The following is a 25,563-nucleotide window of genomic DNA, read 5'->3' on the forward strand; positions in this document are numbered from 1 at the left end:
TCAGGTTGGATGGATCAATTTTTTATATCTCTGCCACAGATTCTCTGTTGGATTAAAGCTGAAGTATGTCATCTTAGTAAGAAGCTTTTACATATTTGTTAAAACAGAAGCAATCAGTAAGGACAAGTGATTGTACTTGCTGCTAAATGTGCTTATGATGGAGAAACAACTCATCCTCACAGGACAACTGTTTATGTGCCATTATCTGAAGCCATGCTAACTAGCCTTAGCATCGACGACATGTTCTGCTGTAGAGAACTAGCTATAGCGTAAGCATGGAGTGAGGGGGAGGATGTGAGCAGCACACACACAAGCATGACTAGCAGCACAAACACCCTCCTAGCTATGATTGGTTGATTCTGGTCGGGGGCGATGTTTTTCTGCAGATGGCAGTCGGACCACATTTTTTTTAATTGATTATCTGTCTCATGCCGTCTTGACAGGTTAGCAAATATGTACAAAAAACTAGATTATAAAAGTTGCATACTGCAGCTTTAAGATGTTTAGTTGGCTGGACAAGCACCACACATACTAAAAACCTAAGCCGTCCTGCTACACCTCTGGCTGCTGTCAGATTATTGAATACTTTATTCACATTTAAGATATGTGAATAAAGTATTTAACACGTTATAAAAGTTGCATACTGCAGCTTTAAGATGTGAAGTTGGCTGGACAAGCACCACACATACTAAAAACCTATGCCGTCCTGCTACACCTCTGGCTGCTGTCAGATTATTTGCAGCCTCTAAAATCGATCGATTCATCCTCTCTTTCGATGCTGAACAACATCCCCGCAGCATCATGGTGCCACTACTATACGTTTCACTTTGGGGTGCTGGTTTCCAGCAAACAATGTTTTCTATGTAGTTACATTTTGACCAGAGCACACCATTTCACATATTTTCTGTGTCCCCCTTTATGGTTTGTGAACAAAGCAGCTACTTTTTCCTCCAACTACCGCTGTCTTTTTGCCACCTTTTCTGTGACGTCCCATAACTACAACAGATTTTCCTGAGCTTCATCCAGTACAGGTGGACAAAGGTGGAAGAAGTTTAGAAATTCTAATCTAATTTTAATACAAACCTACTGTTGACGCAGGGAGATCTTTTTTCTGGTTGTATAACTGTGTCCACTGGAGATTTCTGATAGCGGCACTAAACAACCGAATTGAGCAGAATTTCACACCGGCAGAATGTGAGCTCCTAACTGTACCCAACCAGGCTGCAGGAACAATTACATGGATAGAATCTATCTGCAGAGCAGCGTGCTGCTAATATTAAAGGGGAATCTATTTAGTGCAAACAGAGCCGGATGCTTTTCCTCCTCGTACCGCTGCAATCTCTGCAGATAAATCCTGTAACCTTCAGCTTGGCGGAGTTTTAGGAGCCACACGGCACACGCACATTTGTGCTCCCGTTGCAATGACGATTAAAGCAAACTCTGACCAAATCAGCTCCGCACAGAGCCGGAGCGGGGAGTCCTTTCAGATTTCACAGCTGATACCGGACAGGACAGGACAGGACAGGACAGGACAGGACAGGACAGGACAGGACAGGACAGGACAGGACCCGAGAGGAGAGGAGAGGAGAGGAGAGGAGAGGAGAGGAGAGGAGAGGAGAGGAGGCCCCCGAATGCGGCCTGTTCCTCACCGCGTCAGGACTGCAACACACCGACAGCGGCAGTAGCGGCGCGGTCCTGTCCCAGGTCGGGGAAATTAGGCGTGTCGGTTCGGCTTCAGTCACCCCGCCGAGCCGGAATCTATACGAGATTCGCCCTTTATTGCCGGCTATTTTTCAGATGACAAATCCGTTCCGGTAACGACCCGGCTGAACACAGCCTTCAGTCAACGCTCAGCAGACAGGCGGCTGATGGAGACGTAATTGGAAAGGTCTGGGTCAAATGAGCCAGGTAAACAGGCTCACAGGGCCATCAACAGGGGTCTCCGGAAGAGGCCAGGCACCCGTAACATTATGGAACATATGACAGGGTTTCTGCTGGTTTCACTGACTCAAATGTAAGACTTTTTAAGACATTCTTAAAATCATTATAAATTCATTTTAAGACCTGTAATGACATAAATATAAAGAAAATGACATTCAGCGGGGCTCTCTACAGTCTTAACCCACGTAGTGCCAAGCTTTTTTCGACAGAATGCACCTGACCTGATAGAGGCTGCAGCTCACTGAAGTGAGCCAACAATGTCTTCCAGCCAACTGGCAAATTTTAACTTACCCATGACAGAGGCAAAAAAGCTCCCAAGCTAGGCTGTTTTAAACCTGTCGTTATTGGTAGCTTAAAAAAATAATAATTATATATATATATATATATATATATATATATATATATATATATATATATATGCAGCTACTTACTGATAGCTGCAACTGCCTAACGTCTTAAAACACAGTGAATTAAATTTGAAATAAATTTAAGACCTGTGCCACAACTTAAATTTAAAGAAGAAAATAGCATATTTAGCTTTTTCAGGCAGAATGCACCCAGCCTCATACCTAGAAGTGAGCTAATGGCTAAGACGACTGTTGTCCAGCCTACTGGCAATACATTTTCACTTACCCATCACAGATGCAAAAAAGCTAGCCAGGTTTGTACCCTTGCTAGCTAAGATAAATACCCTTGCTATGTAGCAAGAGCATATTAGCATAGGTAGCCACATCTGCACGTGACTCAAAACTTTTACCTGACAGAAAAGTTTTGAGGATTCTTTTTCAACTATATAGAACATTCTAGATTAAATAGATCTGTCATAACATTTAAGATATGTGAATAAAGTATTTAAGGCCAATAATATTTTTAAAAGAATTTAGTTTACCTGTGAAAGACTTTATTCCTTAAAGTGTTTCCTTAGGATGTTTCCAGAATGCATGACGAAACAAACAACAAAAAAGCAGAAAAACAAACCGGATTATGGAGAGGGCTTTAAAAAGCTATTTATGTAACGCTAAGACTCCTTTCCTGCCCCATAATTTGAAATTGTTCAATTACACAACCGTTGGCCGGTGAGGATTTCCCAGCCATCCCCCGGCAGCCAACCGTTTCCCTTTCACATGATTGCAACAGAAACACGATTAACTCGAACCGTGACGTTAATCCCAGACAAACGCGTAACAGAATTCAGAACTCCCCTCTGTAGGTTTGTTGTTTTACATTAAAGGCATGTCGGGGTCTTCAAAAGTTGAAACACCAGGCGTTAGCGCCACCGTCTGGAATGAAGAGTCTCCAACCAGACCAGGCTGGTTTCTTCACCCCCCTCCCCCAAATAGCTGTACTTTCTCCCCCCGTGTCCTCTCACACGTCTCCTTATCTAAATAAAGCAGAGCGAATGCAGCAGCTTCAGATAATGGCAGATGAATGGCCTGTGGAAACAACCTCAGCATTATCTCCTTTCCGTGCTGCTGGAAGAGTTTCTCCGCAAACATGGCAGGAATTGTTTCCCAGGACTATTGTTTTGATTAAAAAAAACAAAAGAAAATCATAATTTGTATGCGTCTGTGGTTCTGTTTGCACCATCCAGATAAGGGAAAACATCAGGTCAGTCCAGTTGTGCAGGGTAGAGCTGCTTCACCATGTACGGCCCCTCCAGCTCGTAGCCCATCTTCCTGTAGTAGTTTCTAGTTCCTACACCTGCAGAAGAAGACGGTGAAAGGAAGGTGATGTTCTCAGAGCTAAAAGCAAAACAAAACAAAAAAAAAAATAACCAGGATGACTGCGGATATTAAGTCAACTTCACCAACCCGTTCATTCCTCCAGCCACCGGGGGGCGCTGTTATAACAGTGCTGACTCTGCATGGCTGGAGCGGAGCTGTTTACATCAGCTTTTAGCATCCCAAAACTCAATGAAAACTTTACTTGACTTGACATTCGGGTTGTTGGGATTATTTTGTTGAGGGTGGTTAATTTTAGCTAGCGTCTGCTTTTAGGTCTCGTTTTGCATATTTCACCACTCCAGCCTTAGCAGAACAGAACTCCACTGTGGAGTTTGGTTATTTTTGAGCCGGTTATCATTGCGACTGGTGTTCCATCCTGAAATAACCGTTATTTGCTTAATGTCTTCAGGGTCCTGACCAATTCAGCTAAACTACCGTCAACCTAATTATTTATTTTTCTGTTTATTTTGACATCTTTAGAAATGCTAATGCTTTTGGCATTGTTAGTGAAAAGCCCAGGTTTATTTTTCATTTATTATAACAGAGTATTGAATGTATTTTGAATAAATGACTTGATGTACATAATATGGCTAATGATAACCGAACATGCTAATTTGTGATTAATGTAAAACTTGATTATTAATAGGATGTCCAGGTGGAATTTTGGAATGTTAAAAGTAACTAAGTATTTAATTTGTTAAATGCTGATTGCTAATTGTACTTTTTGTTGACCTTATTTATATGTCAGGGTATTTTTTTAACCCAGAACACTTTTTAATAGTGGTGCGTTTTATCTGTTTTATCTCTGGACCTCGGACATTCCCATTTTGGATAAATATTTTATTTGATTTTCCCCATCCCCCCAAAAAAGAAAATTTTTGAACTACTCCCACAGTTAGTGGTGGAGGACTTTCCTTCGGCTCGCCAACCGTAAAATAAAACAACACATTCAGACAATCACAGTGTCAGCAATTTATGCATAAAATAGAGAAATGTAAGCCTCTATATAAATAAATTTTGTGCTGCCACTTCTTGTTGCTAAAAATGACTTTTTTTCAGGTATGAAAAATGAAAAGGCTCAATCATTATAAATCCAAAATGAGTGTGACATTCATGCCGATTCTGACTGCATGTGAGCTCGTAAACGTTCAGCTCGTTACCTGAGATGACAGCCAGTTTGCGCGAGCCGTGTTCCCCTCTGGCTATTCTCTCAGCCTCCTCCATCAGCATCATGCCGAAGCCCTGCAGGATCATTAAAACACCACAAGGAAGCTCGTCATTTTAATTTTCTTTGCAGACGGGATCCGCAGAGAGCTGAGGACGTGATGTAACTCTTTCACCTGGTGCTGGAACTTGCTGGGGTCGCGGCTGCTCACTGGGACCACGCTGCCGTAGACGTGCAGCTCGCGGACGATGGACACGCCTCCTTTCAGCTCGGGTCGGAAGGACTGGGGCGAGCAGCGGCGCAGGCGCAGGAGACCGATCAGGATGTCCTGCTCCGGGTCCTCGTAGGACAGGAAGGTCTCCCAGCCGCCATTGGCCACGTAGTCCCTCCTGATCAGCTCCACCTACAGGCAGAGCGGAGTGAGGAAACGGCTGGCCGAATGTTTTCGGTCTGTGGGAGTTTTACCTGGTAAGGCCTGACTTTGTGGTGGATTTCCTGAATGCCAACTTCTCGGGTCCGTACGTCTCGGCACTGAAAAGAGCATCACATCTCCGGGTAACGAAATGGATCGTTTTGGTTTATTAAATATTTATCTTCCTTCCAAATACATCAATATGCTGTCCTGAAACTTGATCATCCTGAGCCAGTGGTGGACTCACTTCTGCTAACGGCAGAGCTAATTTTTGGTTCAGCTCTTTAGCATTTTTGCTAACTTTAAAAACATTTAGCGTGCTTAATGAATTTCTTTATCTGGAAAAATAAATTCAAAGTGCTAATTTATATTGAGGGCGATGTAACACACTGACACTCGCTGGGTATCAATATGGTTGAATTTAGAGCTATAGCGTTAGCTTCTGCTAAATACCGCGTTGGTGTAGCGCTTCAGCGTTAGCCGAACGAATGTTTATGATTAGTGCTTCATGGTTAGCAAGCTAAGTTTTTAGCTAGCTGTATCCTGAACTCTGGATTTGTTTGGTGGCGTTTGCTGTTAGCATAGCAGCGTATCTACTGTTAAGAAACTTAAGTAGGTAGACGTTTATATTCATGCTCTGATTTTGTAAAGTACTGCTTACGCAGCAGTTCTGTTTCCTCTCCTCATGTTCTCCAGCGCTGTACAGAATTAGTCACTAAAACCAAAACTTCAGTGTCTCAGACTGAAGTCATAGGCTTATAGCCCCTGCTGTGTTGAAAAAGGAGTATTATGGGTCAAACTAACAAGTGTCTGTCAATGTTTCCTGTTGCCATGACAACTCCTTATGTCCATCCAGGTCAGTAATCTTACACACCATAACATTAAAGGCATCTTGATTCATGGTCACTTTCTAGAGAGCCTGGACTTCACAGGAAAGAAGAAACTTTGTAGATTTATTTTTAAGTCGGAGAGGAGAACTTTCCTCGCTGCCTGGATGGCAGCAGATACGCTCACATAAAAGCTCCGAAGCAAGGCAGAAAACGCTAAAATGTAAGGAAAGAGGCAGACGGAAACTAGGTCAGACTCAGGGATAATTTCCACTCCGCATCACAACAGGTTTGTGGAGATACGCGGCGCAGGGACGTCAAACGCAACACGCTTCCTGCCACTCTGTATTCAAATGAAGCCTGGGCAGAAAAAAGACAAATGGGGGGTAGATGCTGAAGTACAAAGTGAAGAAAGCTGAGAACTTGTAGTTGTGTTTTTTATTATTTATTTATTTATTTATTTAACTTTTCCTTTTTTTAACAGAAGCGTTCCCAGCCCCATGGCTTTTATCTAAGGGTGGATTTTGTCGAGTGCGTCTGATGAAAGCTGAGGGGTTTCCTGCCTCCTGTCACCGAAGCTGTAATCTATTTCCCACTTAGACATGAAGGAGGGATGGAGAGAGGACAGGGGAGTCCTCCTGTGCTCAGCTGTACCAGAGAGGCTTTCTGGATCTGTCATCTCACCCTGCCACGAATGAAAGTGACTCCTGTTATCTGCCGGTGGCCGCTGCCGGCCCCTTTAATGGTTCACCGCCGAGCTGGAAAAGCCCGTTAGCTCAAAAATAAGTCGACCCGCGATCTTTAAGGCTCCTTCCCATCTCACCTCAGTGCCCATGTCCTTCATCCGAGCCAGAGCCAGCTCCCTCAGGTTGCCGTGCTCCACGCCGGAGCTCACCAGTGGCATGGGGATGTCCCTGATGGGGCAGAGCAGAAACCATTAGTGCCACATCTGTTTCAGTGCCTTACTAAGCTGGAGCTTTCCCCCATTTTGTCATTTTACCACCAACCTTAAAGTATTGCACATGATTGGCAAAACAAAAACAATACACTCTGAAAGTGTGTATTGTACTTTAATGACAAAAACCCTCGATTAGAAGGGCCGTACTTTGACTACACCATTCCAGCACATTACTTTAATTGCTACCAAGGGTCATATAAAGATCATGAATGTGGTTAAAAGAGCCAGGTGTGGCAGCTAAACAAACTTAAGAACAATAACAAATAATCATTGTGTATTTGAAAAGTACTCATTTTAAAATTAAATACTGAACATCTTTTCACATTGATGTAATTTGGAATGTACAGATAAAAAATTGCTTAGATTTGATTCATAAAATATTTGAAACACACAACTGTTATCTGAAGATTCTCTAGAGTCTAATGGGCTACAGAAAAAGCTGCGGTGCACTGGATTTGATTGAATAGGTTGTCTTAAATAGTCTTAGATTCTTTTTTTAAAGGAAGCTGGCCTCCAATACGTTAACCACAGGTCTTAAATTTCATTCATGGTGGTATTAAAATGTCTTAAATTTGATTTGGTGAAACCTGTAGAAACCTTGTAATAGGATGGTACAAATGAAAATGTCTCGACACATTTGCAATTGTGCCACACTCTCAACTTCCTCCATGACCTGCCAGGTATGTTTCTGTGTCGACAGATTACATTCAGGCTTTTGGGGTTTACTGATAACATGACTTTGAAGCCATATATGTGTGAGTCCAATTGCTCCAATCTTCCAGTTCCCTCACCTCTGGACGCGGTACACCCGTGTCCAAGGCGGCACCAGGGCCAGAATGCGGGCCACCAGGTCCACCAGGGCGCTGGGCGAGTAGCTCTTGTAGCGGCCCGTCTTCCACAGCTCGTACAGACCCGTGCCTCGGATCACCAGCGTCGGGTACAGCTTCAGACCATCGGGCCTGAACGCCGGATTCTCAAAAAACTCCTGCAACAAACAAGGACACCTGATTTCAGAACAGTGGCTACAGCGTGCTTCCATCCAATTGTCATGCTAATTTTGCCTCGTTTCCTGGTTTGGAGGGAATCGACTATGCTACAGAAAAGCATACTGCCAAATAAATGAAACACTAAAATGTTCGCTATGTCTGAACTTATTTGGCAAATGTGTTTTCATCTCCCCTTTGCGCATCAACTCTTTTTCGGAAAAAACAAAAACCACTTCAAGTGTAGTTGTGTTTCCATTGACCTCAAAATTGCACAAATTGGAATTACAAACCTAAATGTGCTTAATGGAAATACACTAATTTCAAAGCAATAATTTGGCTTTTGTGATAGGATGATGTGGTTTTTCAGATGACTTCAAATCAGTGTATTTTGCAAAACTGCAATTCAAAAACAAAAGTGATTATCAACCCGATGTTACTTACTGGCAAAAACAACAAAGAACAAGTGGAAGGAGGAGGATGGCGCAGGATGACTTTGAATGATAGCTTAAACAAATTTATTGATCCAGGTGTGATTTTGGCATTTGTGATTTCATTTAAACACCGCAAATTGCGATTTTCTTTTTTTTTTACATTAGCAGCACATCGACAACGTTTTGCACACATTTATAATGAAAATGTAGCTATAAGGGAGAATATTTCAAATTTTGCTGTTTTCCTTAACCTTTCCCAAAGCAATGCTTCAAAATGCGCATAAAAAAAGTTGATGGAAAAACTGCTACTGTTTTATTAGATAAATCAGAAATAACCTCAGCTCTGTAACGAACTGTGAACAATGACCTAATTAACTTTAGATCCAAAGCTAGTTTAAGCAGAGGAAGGGCGGAAAACGATTAAAAATGAGATGATTTTATCTGTTTTCTAGATGGAACGGATCAATTAAGTTCATTGACATGAAAGCAGCTAATAAGTGCAGCTACAGAAAGGGGGGGGCTCCGTTGTGATTTCCAGTCATCCTCCTCCCCTCTGCACCAGCTATCACGACCGTGAAGATCTGGATTCGAGGAAAGTTACCAGAAATAAGCCGCGTTATCGTCTCCTTATCGTCTCTGCTGCTAATCACAAGAAGACGTGTTTCACACGGGCCTGCGGTGAACCCACAGGCAGGAGAGGCGGCTAATCAGACGAATAACAACCCGTCCATAGGGACTGTTCTCAAGATCCTGCACCTGCTGCCGTTTTCAATTGTGCCTCCTGTCTGCCAGGAGAGAGAAGCAGCGTTACGGAGGCCGGACCTGGGCGTCGAGATAAGAGAAAGAGAGAGGAAGGCCTCAGGTTGGCAGGGGGCGATCGAAAGCCATTATCGGGACACGAGGAGGATGCGGGATTCTCCTGCTGCTGCCGTCCGCAGGACGTGGTGGACACCTGTCTGTCCGAGCCGGTGTTGCATCATAGTAGGTGACCACCACTGTGGCCAGTGTTACACCATGTTCTGTGACCACCATTATTGTGACCGTAGGAGGCACTGTGGCATTTTAACATTATGCTATGCCAGAAAACGTAAGCTTTGGAACGGGGTTGGGACGCAAAAGGAAAAGTAAATGAAAAGCCGAAGAACGAAAAGTAAAATACTGAACTCTACTAATCAAGAATTTAATATTTTTTCTGTAATTTACATTTTGGTCACAGTATCTGATAAGACCTGTCATATTGTGTGACTGTCTATATTCCCTTAATAGTCATAATATTAGTGGTCAGATGTTACTTTTTATTCTTTTCTTGACTTTTTATTTATTTGTCCTTTTGCGTTTGTTCCTTCGCCCTCCAAACACCGTTACGTTTTTGGTGTAGGCGTAGCAAAGTGTTAAAAAGCAACAGCGCCTCCTACGGGCACAATAAACGGTGGTCACAGAATATTGTGTAAAGGCCAAAACCGTCGGAGCGAATCGGGTCCAAAAAGACGAGAAACGCTTCGTTGGAAGCAAACAAACAGCTCTCTGGTAATCTCAGCTGCTGTTTACATCATGAAGGCAACATTTACTTCCCATTAAAATCCAATTAGACACTGCTAACAAACAGCGGCTTTGATGGGTTTTTTATTTTTATTTTAAAATATGTGTATGCATTATTTGTTTCTGCCTAATCCTTTTAATATAAGCTGCGGTCTACACGGTGCAGGACGGCGGGGGGAACATCTGACAAAAATTAACGGCCCAGATCTTCCTCAATGTCGAGGGAACACATCTCTACTCCATGTCGTCTGCAGCATTTTAAGTGGATTTTGATGCTATTGGCTATGGTTGGCTGGTTTCAAGGAAGGGCTTGTAGAGAGACCTAGAGGAGAAAACGAGGAGGTGATACAATATTCTGAAATGTAAATTCAAACATGTGGAAGAGCTTACGTGTTTATCAAGAAGATAAAATTAAGTAGGAGAGTTAAATAAGAGGAAAAATATTTTGAAACAGTCTACAAGAAAACAGATGAAAGCAAGAAAACTTAACGCTTTTGGTGAAGTGGAAAGTTCTATTCAGGGTTGGGACTAACAAGCTAATTTAGAAGCTAATTTAGATTAATTACATTGGTTGGTACATTGAATACAAAAGATTCCCAGCGGAATCTTTGTATTTTGTGCGTTTCTGGTACACCCGTAAATCCAGTGCACAAGCAACATCCAAATAACAGCAACGGAAGATAAAGTCACTTCTCTAGGTTAATGTTTGCTTCAAAAAACAATCTGATGGTAGGATTATTGAGTTTAAGTTGTGCTAAAATAAGTTAGCTTTTCAAGCCTAAAATAGCATCTCAATGCTAAACACAATAGCAACGCTAACGTCCCCAACGCTAACATCAGCATCAACAATCCACTTTTCGAAAGAAGGATTTGTTCAAAGAAGCTCCATGAATGGTTTCCTGAAACTAGTGGGTAGAAAAGCACACTGCACCAATCTGATGGTTGGATAATGTAAATGACGGATTAAAAACAATACATATTTTTGTCATTGAGCTATAATTTGTCATATGTCTATTTATTCAATCATTTGAAAACAGAAAAGGGTTTTGAATTGAGAATGTTGCTGTTCTTGAGTTTGTAGGTAGTTTTAGATTAAAATATGATTAACTACAATTAATGAATTATATTTCAAATATTAATCAAGTCCCACCACTAATTCTATTACATTATGGCAAAAAAAAAAGCAGGCTTTGCATTTTTAGCGTGCACATTTTGAGACTGTCTATGCTTAGCCACGACTGACGAAATGTAACATTTTGTTGTTCTGAGAAGTCTTTTAAATGCAAAGATTTATAGGAGTTACCAGAAAATGTTGCCCGTAAAGAATTCATGGTGATTTCCAGAAGAAAACCATTAATTTAGCTCTGGAATTTGAATAAGTAAACATCTTAATTGTATCAAATACCTTGCCCTGAAAGCAAAGTATCAGTTCAATGCTAAAATTTGCTAAAATAAACCATGAAAAAAAAGCATCTGTCTGACCAGATGTTATCTTTTCATAACATCCTCTACCAACCTCCCCTGCATAAGATGTCTGACTACAACAGGTAAGGAAACTATTTCTGATGACGTTACGGAGCATCACCTTAAAATAACCAAACTGTCTCTTAAAATTGCAGAAACAAGAAAATGTAACTTTCTGAATTGCTAATATTTGAACTCAGTGTTTTGACATTGTGTGTGTGTGTGTATTTAAATTTGTCCTGTGTGTAATTTATCACCTAAATATAGTAATTATTCTAAATCATTATTATTTCCCCTTTCCTCTGCATCATTTTGACATCAGTGCCAAGAACCTGGAAATCTTAGCGCACAGGCTAATTTGGTTCCCCTGACAACCTGTCAGCTACCCTTGTGTCCCCCCTTCCCCATCTCCCTGTGTGTAATGGCGGGGAGCGAAATTTTACGACACGGACTCAAAAATCCCACATCGCTTCGCTTCGGAGCCGTGAATTTCTCCCCATTCCTGATGGCAGACAGCGTGCCACGGAGGATTAGATATGGCGAAGGGGAGAAAAGTGGGAGTCTCACACACAACTTGTATAATCTAAGTGTCAGTGTGATAAGAAAAGAGAGAGGGGAAGAGCCGCAGAGAGGAAGGCAATGTGATCGGAGGAGGACAAAGGGACGAGAGCGGGGAGATTGATGAAAAGAGGTGGAAGGGAAAACTTACGACTGGAAGGGAAGGGGAGAGAGGAGGATAAAAAGCTCTACAGACAGGAGACAGGAAATACAGAGAGTTAGAGGAGGAAGATAAGTCCAGAGGACGAGTGGTGGAGGAAATGCTGCAGGAGAGGAAAGGAAGAGGGTCAAGAAGATATTTAATCTGCTTCCCTGCAACACGCCGACCCGCAGCTGCCCCTCACATTACTATTACACACACTCTGACTGACGCAAGAGGTTCACACAACACACTCACACAACACACTCACACACACATATACTTCCAAACACAGGTAATCCAAGAAATATGCGAGAAGGCACAAACTTTTACGTAACCTCATTAAGGAAGTGGGCTGGAGACGCTACAATAAGCTGATATGGATCCTGCAGGAACAAGTCTGGAATTCACAAACTAATTTGTTTCTTTTTGCTATAGGCTCCTGGTATTTAAGTCTTCAAATGCATTAGGAGGCAGTGTGGGAGGATTATTGTCCTATAGCATTGAGATGAAAGGCTGATATACCAGTGTGGGGCTTGGAGGGGTGTAACAGCAGTCGGCTAATTAGATTGATAAAAATGATTCCAGATGAAGTTAGCCCACTGTTCCTTACTAGAGACACTGAAAATGTTTTCCTATACAGTAAAATTTTTATGCAAAAAAATGAAATAATTCACATGAGATCAATCTGTATAACATGCCAAACACATAACAACCTGGCTGAAGGCTGAGCTAGAATCGTGTTTCTACAGGTTCACGTTGAGCACACGAGCCGAGCTAGCGGTGTGGTTTTTATATTTAGCATTGAGGACACAGATAAATACTTTTCAAGTTGTGTACAGACGCATTCTAGCACCCCTAGTGGATTTTTAAAGCAGAGACAACTAGAGATAATTATTCTGCCATCGTTTTGGCGCCCCAGTTAGCATGGAGCCCCTATGCGTTTATGGTGCATACCCACTTTTTGCACCACTGCTTGGGACATACGTCAGTGTAGTCTGGTAAAAACCAGGCACTTGTTCTATGGTTTGCTTCGTACTGAGGGTCTGGACCCTTGGCTACTGTGGAACACGCAATATTTTAACTATAAACCAAACTTTAGCCCTAGAAATACCACTAGAATTATTGGTATTCTAGCTCCAATATGGGCGAAAAGAGGGCCCTGATTTTGTTGACCTGCCATTGTAAAAATAGTTTTCTTAATGTGTGATCTTTGACCTTTCCCTGCTGGAACTGAGCCTGTATGTGAGAACTGAACTTCTAATCAATGCTCAAATAAATTGACAACAGAGAAGAAAACACTAGTCTGACATAATCCTTGCTTGAACGAAGTATTTTGTATACAAATATATTTAAACTGCTGCATTAAGTACAACACATTCAAGGTCTCTATGTTAGTGATGCATTTGTTGATGCTTTCTGTCTATACCATTAAAAGGTCATTCGGAAATTAAAATTAAACTGTACCTTTGCCAGAACAGCAGAGCTAATCCATTACACAGTCAATAAAACCTTGTTGTTGCTGTCGACAGGCAGATTTTTTGTGGGAAGTTTTGCTTTTTTCCTGCAGCTGGACAGACTACTCAATATCTGGGATCTTCAGAAATTTCCTTTCAAATACTCTGTGAACTTTCTGACCTGCTGCCATCAAAATCAAAATCACCAGACAGTAAAAATACTGAACATCTGGAAAGTATACTGCACTAATCTCAGATTTTTAAATCCATTTAAACCCTTTTCACACTGATCTGTTTAAGATCTCCATGAAATGCGTCTCGTTTTGATGTTAAGCCATTAGACGTACAATAAATATAAAAATAAAAAAAAAACACATCGACAAAGTCTGTCACTGAAATATAGTTTTCCTATAATGTTTCTTAAATTAGTCATTAATTAAACATGAAAAACTCAACTTTCAAACTTCAGGAGTGTGTTACCTCCTGATCCCTACCAGTTCGAGTCACAACTATTTATAAAAAAAAAAATCTGCTTAATTAACATAAAACCTATTCAAATGAGAAAATGACTGACATTTTGAGTCTAAAATCTCACCAGTACCATTTACAAAAAAAAAACAACAACACTATTTTCCACTCATTCTACTTTTAATTACTTGATTTTATTTGCAAAAACAAACCCCCAAATGAGGCGGAAGAGCCTGCGGCTGGAAAGCCAGCCTTCATTTACATCCTACAGTCAGGCATTCTGGGAGGGAGAACCTGCCTGACTCTGCACATTCACATCGAAGCCGCCTCTAATCAGAGCAGAGGAAGCCAACCTGCTGGTGAGAGACATCTGACGAGATGCTGCGTCGCATCGCGTCGCGGTTCGGCCTGTGATGCCGCTCTCGCAGCTTTTGGCACTGCTATTTTCAGATGCCACATGTAGCACTCACTTGTTGCCACACCACTGTGAGCCGAGTGACGGTGACGCACGCGGATGCCGACTAAAGGAACGAGGTATGATTACGGATGTCACAAACAATAAACTTAATGATCTACTTGATGCGGAGCTTTCCTGCTATTTTTTGTAATTTTGCAGTGTGCAAGTTGTGCCAAAAAAAAAGGAGTTAACCATAAAATAGCATCTCTAAGCTAAACATGCTGCTGCAGCATTGCTAATGTCAGCGTCCACAAAACACGTTTCTAAAGATAACAGATTGAAAACAATAAATAAAATTGCTGTTGAGCTCATGTGTATATTTTTTTTCAATAATTTAGCAGCAATACGAACGATTTCTAAATTGAGAATGTTGCACATTTTGTCAATATGTTTCTCGATTAAAATTGAGATCAGTTACATATCCTACAATTAAGTTGAATCAAGTCCCACCACTAATCTACACAAATTAAAATCAACATAAAGTTTCTTCACAAGGTTCAAAATCAACCTTCCTCCACAGTAGCGCCCACAAGGGGGGGCTAAGAGGGGCCACTGCCCTCTAGAAAAAAACCTTCATCCACACATAGAATCATGTTAAGTTCATACAAAGACATAGAGTAATCTTCTTCAATCAAGACATAATTGTAAAACACAATAAATAAATACATAAAAAGTAGCATAAATATGCACAGTTATGAAAATTAATGCTAGAAAAAAATGTTTGTTTGTTGTTTGTTTACTTGCTTACGTGTTATGTATGCCCTATGGGGAAAACTACATTTTAAAAAGCAGTAGTGTATATATATATATATATATATATATATATATATATATATATATATATATATATATATATATATACACAAAATTATTTAAAATATTTTTTTTATGTTTATTTTTTACTTGTGTCACCCTAAAAAGTTTTACAGGCCTGGTCTGGCCACCCCTAAGGAGACTTTTTGGGGCACTATTGTTGCTCTACGTCCATCTCAGTCCCGTATAGGGGGAAAAAGTTAGGAGAATTCCAAGGGCCCCTGACCAACAGGGGGCGCTGCGCAATTTTTTCCCCCCTTTTTCTTGCTCCCAAGTGAAATTAAAGCTGTAGTATGTAACTTTTTAAAAAATATATTTTTTACATATTTGTTAAAACTGCCATTATACTGTGGAATGAAAGATAATCTGTGAAAAATCAATTTCCTCTGCCTAGAAGAAACAACCAATCAGAGGCAGGAGGAGAGTTTTAGTGCTGTCAATCACAATCTCATGTGGCTGCTTGTTCTCCTTCCCCTCGGTCTGTGAAATGCTGCAGCCAGCATAGCCTGTTGTGAATGCTCAGTCTGGTTAGCATAGCTACCAATGATGGCAGATAAACGGTTTTCCTGTAATGATAAGTTGTTTCTTCCCCATTTTTTTTTATTAAAGTTATATACTGCAGCTTGAATAAAATGCCACTACATAGTATTTTTTTTTAGAAGTCTGGATTTCTTTATGTATATTTTGCATGTTGCCTATGACTATTGCTTGCGGGGAGAGACATTCAGTACTATAAAAAATTTAAGCAACCCACGGGTGCCAATGAGCTTGGGAACTGACAAAGTTGTCAAAAATTATATTTTTACATTAATTTGTTCTCTGGCCAAAGAAAAACATGCCTATTTTTCTTTTACCAGAGGTGGGAGTAACAGTGATCCCAGCAGTGGACAAACAGTCTGTCCTCAGCTTCTCACTGCCATATGTCGTCATATTCATGGCCTTTATTTGCTTCAATAGAAAAACACTAGAAAAAAAAAAGCTAAGTATTCACAACCTTTTTAGAACATATTAGTCATTGCTGGATATACGGTGCATTAAGACCAGTAAGCCGGAGTTCATTAGTGGATTTTAGTCCAACATGCAGTAAAGTATATACTGTCAGACAGTTTAATAGGTCTGCTCTCCTTTATGTCCTTGTTAGGTGGTTGCTGCCAAAACTGCAAGAATGCCTCCATCATTAAATCTGACTTCTGTAGTTTGAAAGGACATCCAACACATTCATTTATGGAAAAGCAGCCACAATCTGTACAGAATAACTTGAGAAGTCTCCAGTGGCAGCATGATATTAACCGGGATTGTAAAAACAACTACAACAAAAGAAATTTAGATTTTTTGTGTGTGTAATACTGCCACAAAAATACAACCTTATTCTTCTTTTCCTTTACACATTTCAGTGTTTGGAACTTATCAGCACTAAGATTTATGAGGATAATTATCTCATTCCCTAACCCTCAGTAACATCTCTTTCTGTTTAATGTCAAATAAAATCTTTTGCTCTAATTGACCACGTTGAATCAAAAACACAAGTTTCACCAACTGCTTTGATTGACAGTTTTGAATTTTAACTGTTAAAGCCAACTCCAGTCAAATCACCCTGAATACACCACCTCTCCGTGAAACACAGCAGTGGCAGCTTCATGCTGAGGGGTGTGTATCTTGAAAAAGAGTTAATGGGAAGATACATGGAGCTAAACATAGCGCCTTCCTAGAAAATCTTTTTGGGGGGCTAAAAAGCCTGGAGCGTGGAAACTGCAGCTCTGAGGAGGAGCGTTGTCCTCGATGGTGGAGCTAGGTCCATCCAGGCATTTCGCACAGCTGAATGGTTGCGATGGAGATTAAAGGTTTTCTCAAACATGCATTAAAGAATCAAGGCAACACTCCAGGTATAACATTATAATATGATATAAAGCTCAAAAATGTTGCTGTTACATAAAACTGCCCTTTTAAAATGAATAGGTGCTTACTATAAACTGCTCCACGTCCCTCTCCATGCCAACATTGGGCAGATCTGGCATCATGTGTGCAACAACTTTAAACCCAGCATCCTTTGCCAGCTGGAAAGACTCACACACAGCTCGCACTGTGTGGCCTCTGGAAAAAAAATATGGAAAAGATGAAATGTAGAGACGGGATTGGGATTATTTTACTAAAATAAAAACAAATGTTCTGTTTTCCCTGGCAGACATACTAACCTGTTGGTGTCTCTGGCCACGTCTTCGTAAACACTCTGCACGCCGATCTCCAGCCGGGTGCAGCCGTAGCTCAGCATGTCGCTGAGGTGGCGCTTCAGGCAGTAGTCCGGCCGCGTCTCTATGGTGATTCCCACACACTTGGTGTTGCTGCGCTCAGAGTACCTGCAGCGAGAGAGAGGGCGCTGCTCGAGTCAACCCGGGTTGGGTTCGGTTCTCCCGCGGTGCGTCTTGGGATTATTTTGCTAAACGTCTCTCTTCCTGTAATGACTTTTTAATTTGACGATTTGGTGCCAATGAGAATAAATATTTGAGGGCCGGAAGAGAACGGAGGATATATTGGAGGCATCATTTAGCAACATCAATTTGCGTGCTGTAAATTGAAACGGCTCATCACCCAGATAGTTAACACTAACCTCACATTAAAGAAACATTAATGCTAGAAAGATGAAAGACCCAACTTTAAAAGCTACACAGGACATCGTTTCCAGTGTTGTCACTGAAAAACGTTATTAGGTGCTGATATTTTTGACAAATACTGGAAGTCATTAATCAATTTATGGTCGGAAAACCAATAGTATCATCAATGAACCATGATGCCGACAGTTTTCACAGTTTGCCCAGTAGTCCAAGGCCCCTTCTCTATTGTCTAGTCTCACTCCAGCCAGTTAATGTTTTGTTTGGTTCTAGCAAACTGAGGAAGAACCAGTTAAAGCCACGCCCTTTTCAACGGGACTCCCAATGGAGTACTAGGCACAAGTTATCTTCTGTCTGATGCTGGTTCTCTCCAATTGAATATGGGATTGTCTTGTCTTTGGGTCCCTGCACTCTGTGTTTCCAGTTTTCCCGATGAAAACCTGTGTGTACACACACCATCTCTGAACATAAATCTATCGCTGATGAATAAAAACTGAACCTTTCAGACAGTGGGTGGAAACGACAATGAACCGGCTTGTTTTGCTGTCCTTTTTAAATGTAATCTGAAGACCAATGTCTTCTCAGCTTCATTTAGCCTGAATCTGACTGGTATACCACTTTCAGAGTTATTACACTCACTGATCAAAATCACCAAAACAACAAGAGCTGCGTCATTTCAGCACACGAGCCAGTTGTCATTTTCTCCGCTCCAGCTGCTCTAATGACCATTAGCTCCCCTCACACCAGCACCTATTCCGCCTGATTTTGGATCTACTGGCAGTAAATGTCCATCTTTTACAGTCTGCTGGCTGATTTACTCTAATTACAAGAGTTTATGCTCCACAGAGGATGATCAGATTGTGGGAGATGAATCAATAAAAAGTCTATTATCTCAGGCGATTATCTCCAGGTACCTCACCGCTTCTATCAGATCAAGAGGCAGCACGAGTGAGAGTCGCGGCCGCGCGGTTCTTCGATGCACAAACATTGCAATTATCACACACCAGCAGCCGAAAGCTGGAGCGCTTTTCAGCCGTGCCCAGTCTTATCCGAACCTAGCAAGCGCTCCCCACAATTACGGCAATCATAGTGTCTTAACAAAGCGTGACGACTGCGGACTGGGGTGAATTAAGGCACACACCTGTGAGATTGCTCACACACTCGATGACAGACGCAACGAAAGACGCTCGCGTAAACCAGGCTTCTTAGTCTTATTAGGCTTTAGGAAAGGAAACGTCTCCTTTTGACAAACCAGTTAGTAAAAGCCCAGTCACTTCAATTAACCACCACTTGAAAGTTGCAGTCCATCCATACTGAGCAGAAGCGTGTCTGATTTCACTCGAAGTTCTCCCCTGACTCAGCTAGAGAGGAATCGATTGAACTAAGAGACGAGTGGCTTCACTTCTCTCTGCCTACAGCGTTATCAATGGCTTCATTCAAGAGATGGACTCCTTTGGGCTCTTCCAGGATCAACCATGGTGCATTGAATCAAACAGAGGTGTGATTCAAAGGTATACAGTGTAACTACCAGAAGTGACACTATAAAGTTATGCATCCAAACAAAACAAATGATACATTGAGGTCTAACTCATTTTGGTTCTCATACATCATCATTAACAAATTCTGCCTTTATCGTCTTTACAAAATTGTTTCCTTGCTAGTGTGACCAGATGTAGCCCACCCTTCAGCTGTTAGCCAGACGGCCTGATGTTTGACACCAGAATATGTCGACTCAATTACTGGAAGGTAGCGGTGGGCATTTATCACATTGTTTATCATCGTTTATCACGTGATACACTTCTTATGATAATAACTGAAATATATTGTTCTCGCAATACATTTTATTCAATAATGTTTAAAATCCCCCCTGAAACTGTATGTATTGTTGGGATTGTTAAGTTTATAATTTGTTTTCAGCAAGAAAGTGACAATAAATGTGAAAATATGATTAAATGCAGATACTGTGAGCAGATTCTTTATGTGACTGGTGTCCAAAAGAAGCGTATTACAACTTTTTTCAGAGCAGTATTTGTATTGTGTAGCTATGATTACTATGCCATTCAATCACTTGAAGTTACAGAAAAAAAGAATAAATAGTTTCTTTTATCATTATCCCAATAGTGCTATAAAATATTATGTTAAAACTTTAAGTCCATATTGCCCACCCCTATTGGAAGGTGTCTGGGTCACATGGCTGTAAAAAAAATAAATAAATAAAAAAATGCTGCAACAATTTTTGGGAGAATATTATATTTTGTAAAAAGTATCATCATTGCAATTTTAAGGAACATTTTCTTCCGATGTTGTGGGTTCTTAACACGCATTGTACCCTCTATTTTTTCTGTTTGCTATCATCATCATGTCTAAGTTTTTTTCACTAAAACTATCTACAGTTACATCTGAACAAGTTTGAAAATCTGGAATAAGTTCAAGAGTTTTGTCTCTAATTTCAGAAAGCGAAAAATGTTAAGTAGGGATGCACGATATATTGGCATCAACATCGATATCGGTTAATGCTTTGTCGATGTATTGGTATTGGTCCATTAAGTGAAACTAGGGTGGTAAATATTTGTTAGCAGCCAGAACAGCAGCGACCGAGTATCAATATTGGGCTGAATTTTCAAACTGGGACATCCCTAATTTCAATCTTTTATTTCTTGTCATTTTGATAATTGTGTCTTGCAGAAAATGAAAAGCCAAAAAATAAGTTTTTGGTTTTTTTTCTTTCCCCAAATTCTCTAAGTTAAAGCATTGCATGCTTTAACTAAGGGATGAATAGATGGGAAAAGTTACTACTTTGAAGATTGGCATACATATTCAATGTTTTCCACTTGTGCACATTTTCTCTTTGTAAATCAAGATAATGCATTTGTGCACAGATGTCTAAACTCATTGCTGATTTATTTCATTCTTGATATTGTGTACCAGCAGAACAAATTATTACATTCAAATTACATGCAAGTTATTTTCTATATATTTTTGCCTCAAAGTTGAGCTGTAACACCCAACGAGATACGGTGCTTCTACGTTGTAGGGAATAATGTATAGTAAAACAGCACCCTCTAGTGGCCCAGTTGGTACATACAGACACTCTTTATAAACTGTCAAGAAAATATTGACTGAACAATTCATGCTAAACTTAAAAGTAGAAAAGAAGGAACTCTCAAAGGAGAATTTAAGGCACCCCTGTATTTTGCTTTAAGATATCTTTGCAGGTTATTATCACATATTTTAAAAAGCTGGATTTGTAAGCATAAGATGAGAGACAAATGCACACACACCGTAGGGAACATTTGTGTTCTATGTAGAACTACATGCTGTCATAAAGCTAATGGGTGGCTAATAAGTGTTAGCAGATCTATCTCAATTGTGAAACAGTAGTGCACATCCTCAGATATTAATAAAACATATGTACAAAGAGACTGATTTTTTCAATAATGCTAAACTCTAATTGCTAATATAACATGCTAAAGGGAGCTTACAATGTCCACTATGTGATATCTTTGTTCTAAATTAGAACAACCCTGTTTTACAGTTATTCCTCCTCAGAAGAAAAAGCACCCCACATTGTTTTATGCTACGCATGTATAACTTGTATTAACGACCTTTAAAGGAACAGCACTATTCATTTTCTAGAAGCATGGTGCCATTTTATAGCACAATCAACTAACTGTATTGTATATATCAAATATGACTTAAAGGAAATTTTACTTTGTAATTTAAATGTCATGAAATTGGGCCGCTGTCTCTTTAAGAAACTACTGTTCTTTCTGAAACTCTGCCTTCAGGAAGTCATCACAGCATGGCTCCTCTATTAACCCTTTCATAATGATTTTACCAGCGTTGCACTGAGAAGTAGCTCCTATAATGAGCTCAGCAGATGCTCAGTTCTACTAGGTTTTGTCTAATTGCTGCTGACTAGTCTGAAGGAGCTAAGTGGGGGAGTTGCAGCGGAGGACTGCTCTGTGAGGTGAAAGCTCAGAAACTGGAGCCTCCGCCTTCGAGACGCAGCTCAGAGGAGGAGCTGCGTCTCGAAGGCGGAGTTAGGTCCAACGAGGTGTTTTGCTCGACTGAATGGTTTCCATGGAGACTACAGGATTTCTCAAACATACATGAAAGAATCAAGGCAACACTCCAGGTATATTTTTGATGAGAGTATAACATTACGACATGATGTAAAGCTCAAAAACATCTATTTGACATCATACTGCCCCTTTATAGAGAAATCTAGAAGACAGATTAAATGCTGAGGCGCTCAGGAGCAGTTTGTACCTGACGGCCTCCGCCACGTTGTTGGAAGTGTGACCTGACAGGGCGTCATGGAGGTTCCTGATGAAGTAGTCTCTGTACTCCTCAGGCAGGGCCATGAAGGTGCCACCCATCACGATAAACTCTACCTTGTCCACACTGTGGCCCAGCTGCTTCAGCTGCAGACAGCAAGCAATGAAATCAGTTGTAACAAGGTGAGAAATAAAGTAAACTTTAACCCAAAATAACTGTTGTCCTTCAAGTTTGCAATAGGTAGTTACAGCAATAAACCGATTCATATTAATTTTATATTTTTCCTGCTATGTTTGTTTTAGAAGAGCAACATAATTTCATCATTTTCCCGCTTTGTGAGTTTAAAAAATTATTTTACTCCATTTTAAATTGATATAATTTGTTTGTGTGATGATGATTTCTCAGCTGAAAGCCCTAAACCTGACTGAAGATTTTAGATTTGGTAAAAACTGGCCATCAGTTTTAGCTGGATTTTACAAGTTTTGAGCATTATAAAGTTAAACAGTCATTTATGTAATACGTTTGCAATAAGAGAAAAACAAATAAAATTGTGCTTTCTAAAGCATTTGTTAAAAAAAAATCAAGTTTTAACAAAAAAAAAACTTTATTTTTCCCTCAACAGTGACAGCTGGTTAGGGTGCACTGATTTCAATTTCCTGGCTGATCACCAATTTTTAAAAAGATTAATGTGCGAATTACGATTTTTTTTTATCTGAAAAATTGCAAAATATAACAATAGTTGCTAAACTGGCAACAGGTGGATGACTGTTAACCGTGTTCATCCAGACACGATCTGCATGACTGCACTGAATTAATTGGTGGAAAAGATCGGTTTTACATTCAAGCATCAGCCAATCTTCCAAAATGAAGGAAATCTGGGCCGATGTATCTGTTCTCTCCTAGCAGATAGCGTTGTGTTTCCATCAGAAAAGAAAAGGTATGAAATCAAAACTTGAAACCCAGCCCACATGTAGTTGAGTTAAAAGCTGCACAAGCGACTTGATTTCACATAAGAGCAGCATCAGTAGATCATCAGCAGAAAATGAATCGTTCTGCTCTGATGCACAAGAGAAATTGGGACCATTCATTTATACATTCCTGTAATTGAGGTCACGCAGAGGCGACGAAAGCTGTGACCCTTAATTAGCGTCTGCAAAATCTATCATCAATGACCACATGTGTTAATATCCGTACTGAGGTGGATTTGTTCCAGCTGCTGGTTCTACAGTTCAGTTATTTAGGGGCATCAGAGTAAAGAAAACCATCTTTCATCCTCTATGTTTTCCTTCTACTTCACTATGATGCACTACTTTGTGTGTAAAAACCCAATAAAATACATAAAAATTTGTGGTTATGACATGAGGAATTCAAAGGGTGTAAATATTTATGAAATACTATTTATATAGAGAGCTGGGAGTCTCTGACCTGCTCCACTCGGTGTCTGGTCTGTAGAAAGGGGTCATAGCGAGCTCGGATCGCCCTCATAGATGTTGGCTTTTAAAAAAAACAAACAAACATATTTAAATGGTTTTTTGTTCACATATTAAATCATAGAATCACTGGGAAAACAGATGGACTATAAGAGCCTCACCTCGTAGCCGGTGTACGACTGTGTGGAGTATTCAAAATCAGAGTCTGGTCCCCCTGGACAGTAGCTGTCAAAAACAAAAAGACATAAAATATGAAGAAATGTAACATTAGGGGACTGAATAGTAGGCAAAAAGCCCTTCAAGACAACTGAAGCTTTCTAAAAGTCTGTTTTGTTGTTTTACAACAACATGAAGTCTAAAACAGAGAATTTATTCAATAAAAATTAAGAGTAATACTTACACACAGATGTTTCCAGTAAAGCTGATGTGAGGACATCTATGTGGTTTGCACATCACAGCCACAACCGCAATCTGCAACAGAGACAGAGGTGCTGAAGATTTAGCTATTTTTTTTCAATTAACAAAGAAGATTTAGATGCTAATATTAACCCACAGTTTTTGTGCACAAGTCTACTGGTGAGGTTCTGGGTTTTTGCTGAGGTCAATTTAACTTCTTTTAAGATGTTCTTCATGTTGTAATTGATTGGTAATTATCTGAATGACACATCTGACCTCTTTTATTGCGTTCAGAAAACTAATTTTATGTATTTTGTTAGAAGGCATGAGGACACTTGGAGAACTCTACCAAGAGCTAAATGGAGAGCTGAGAAGAAAGTTGGGGCTACTCACCCCGCTGGCGGTTCGGATGGGTTTGGCTTTCAGCTTGGGCACCAGAACCCGGCGGTACTGTGGCGGAACCGCCGCGATGATGTCAACCAGCCGTGGCTGGGCTTCGAGTCCGTACTTCGCTGAGGTCTTTGTCTTCACCCTGAGAGAGGAAAACGTGAGTCAGTACATCTTAAAACAAGGTAATGGCCAAAGTATTCCAAAAAATTCAGCCTAATTTGTGGTTTTTTTTATTACCAATACTTTTGTTATGCAAAAGTATTGGTAATGGTGGGGTGGATGCTTTAAACTGTTATATTATAAAGTAGAGTCACTGGTTAATTTTGTGAAGAAAAAAAAAAAAAAAAAAAAATATATATATATATATATATATATATATATATATATATATATATAGTTTTTTTTCTTTTTTGAATCCACAAATGTTGGGTTTGGATCCCCACCGGATGCAGCCACTTCTCATTCATTTCATATTTCTCGAAAAACATTTGTGTCGTTTCAAGAATCCTCACTTGTTGAGGTTGATGTCTTTGCCCTGCTCGTGCGCTTCAACCAGTTGCTTGATGACGTCGGCGATGGTCATCATCATCAGCTCAGCTCGGCTGATATCACCTGGAAGTCATTTAGATTACCTAAAGTATTATTTTCTTATAATAACTCGGTGTTGCTGTTGACGAAGAAAGTCACATCTACCACATAAAGTAGAGATGAGTGTCGTTTTGTGTCATTTTGCAAAGGCAACTCTTTGAAGAACGTTGGATAATATGAGTTACAGACACATTTAATTATCCATTGGAGGCAATAAATAATTCCTAAATTGAATGGTATTGGTGAGCGTTAGCAACAAGCTACAACTAGTCTGCCCAATTTAAAAGTAATTTAAAATATTTAACACATTTCACAACAAACTCACTCTTTTTCTTCGGTTTCCCCATATCCTTCCGCGGACACTGTCAAATTTTAAACAAGGTGCTGTTTATTAAAGGGTAAAACATTGGTCTGTCAATTCAGAGAACAGTAATAAACAACTCCACGTTACGAGCATACTGAAAATGCCGCACCGCAACAGGAACTGTCGTAAAATGATGTAAACTACTGTATCGAATTGAAATGCCGAATAA

General features: G+C 40.2%; 1 protein-coding gene across 1 annotated transcript; it reads right to left on the reverse strand.

Moving 5' to 3' along the window:
* Positions 1-2,820: 2,820 nt before the first annotated feature.
* Positions 2,821-25,512, reverse strand: elp3 (elongator acetyltransferase complex subunit 3). Its single transcript, XM_008398152.3, has 15 exons — positions 25,356-25,512; positions 24,955-25,054; positions 24,446-24,584; positions 24,057-24,127; positions 23,818-23,881; positions 23,652-23,720; positions 22,218-22,372; positions 17,532-17,693; positions 17,304-17,430; positions 7,819-8,012; positions 6,893-6,983; positions 5,296-5,361; positions 5,006-5,233; positions 4,826-4,907; positions 2,821-3,642 (listed from the first exon to the last, which is right to left on the reverse strand). Exons 1-15 carry the CDS (start codon positions 25,375-25,377, stop codon positions 3,551-3,553), a joined length of 1,662 nt encoding a protein of 553 aa, XP_008396374.2. The 5' UTR covers positions 25,378-25,512; the 3' UTR covers positions 2,821-3,550.
* Between the last annotated feature and the right edge of the window lie 51 nt (positions 25,513-25,563).

Source organism: Poecilia reticulata, chromosome 21 (assembly GCF_904066995.2).
Source record: "Poecilia reticulata chromosome 21, P_reticulata-male-v2, whole genome shotgun sequence".
Lineage (NCBI taxonomy): Eukaryota > Metazoa > Chordata > Actinopteri > Cyprinodontiformes > Poeciliidae > Poecilia > Poecilia reticulata.

Excerpts from the sequence above, each read along its gene's own strand:
- elp3 (XM_008398152.3), bottom strand. The coding sequence starts at position 25,377 with ATGGGGAAACCGAAGAAAAAGA. Across the intron at positions 5,234-5,295 it reads ACAAAGTCAGGCCTTACCAG|GTGGAGCTGATCAGGAGGGA; the intron begins GTAAAACTCCCA and ends CTCTGCCTGTAG. Across the intron at positions 4,908-5,005 it reads CCAGCAAGTTCCAGCACCAG|GGCTTCGGCATGATGCTGAT; the intron begins GTGAAAGAGTTA and ends ATGATCCTGCAG.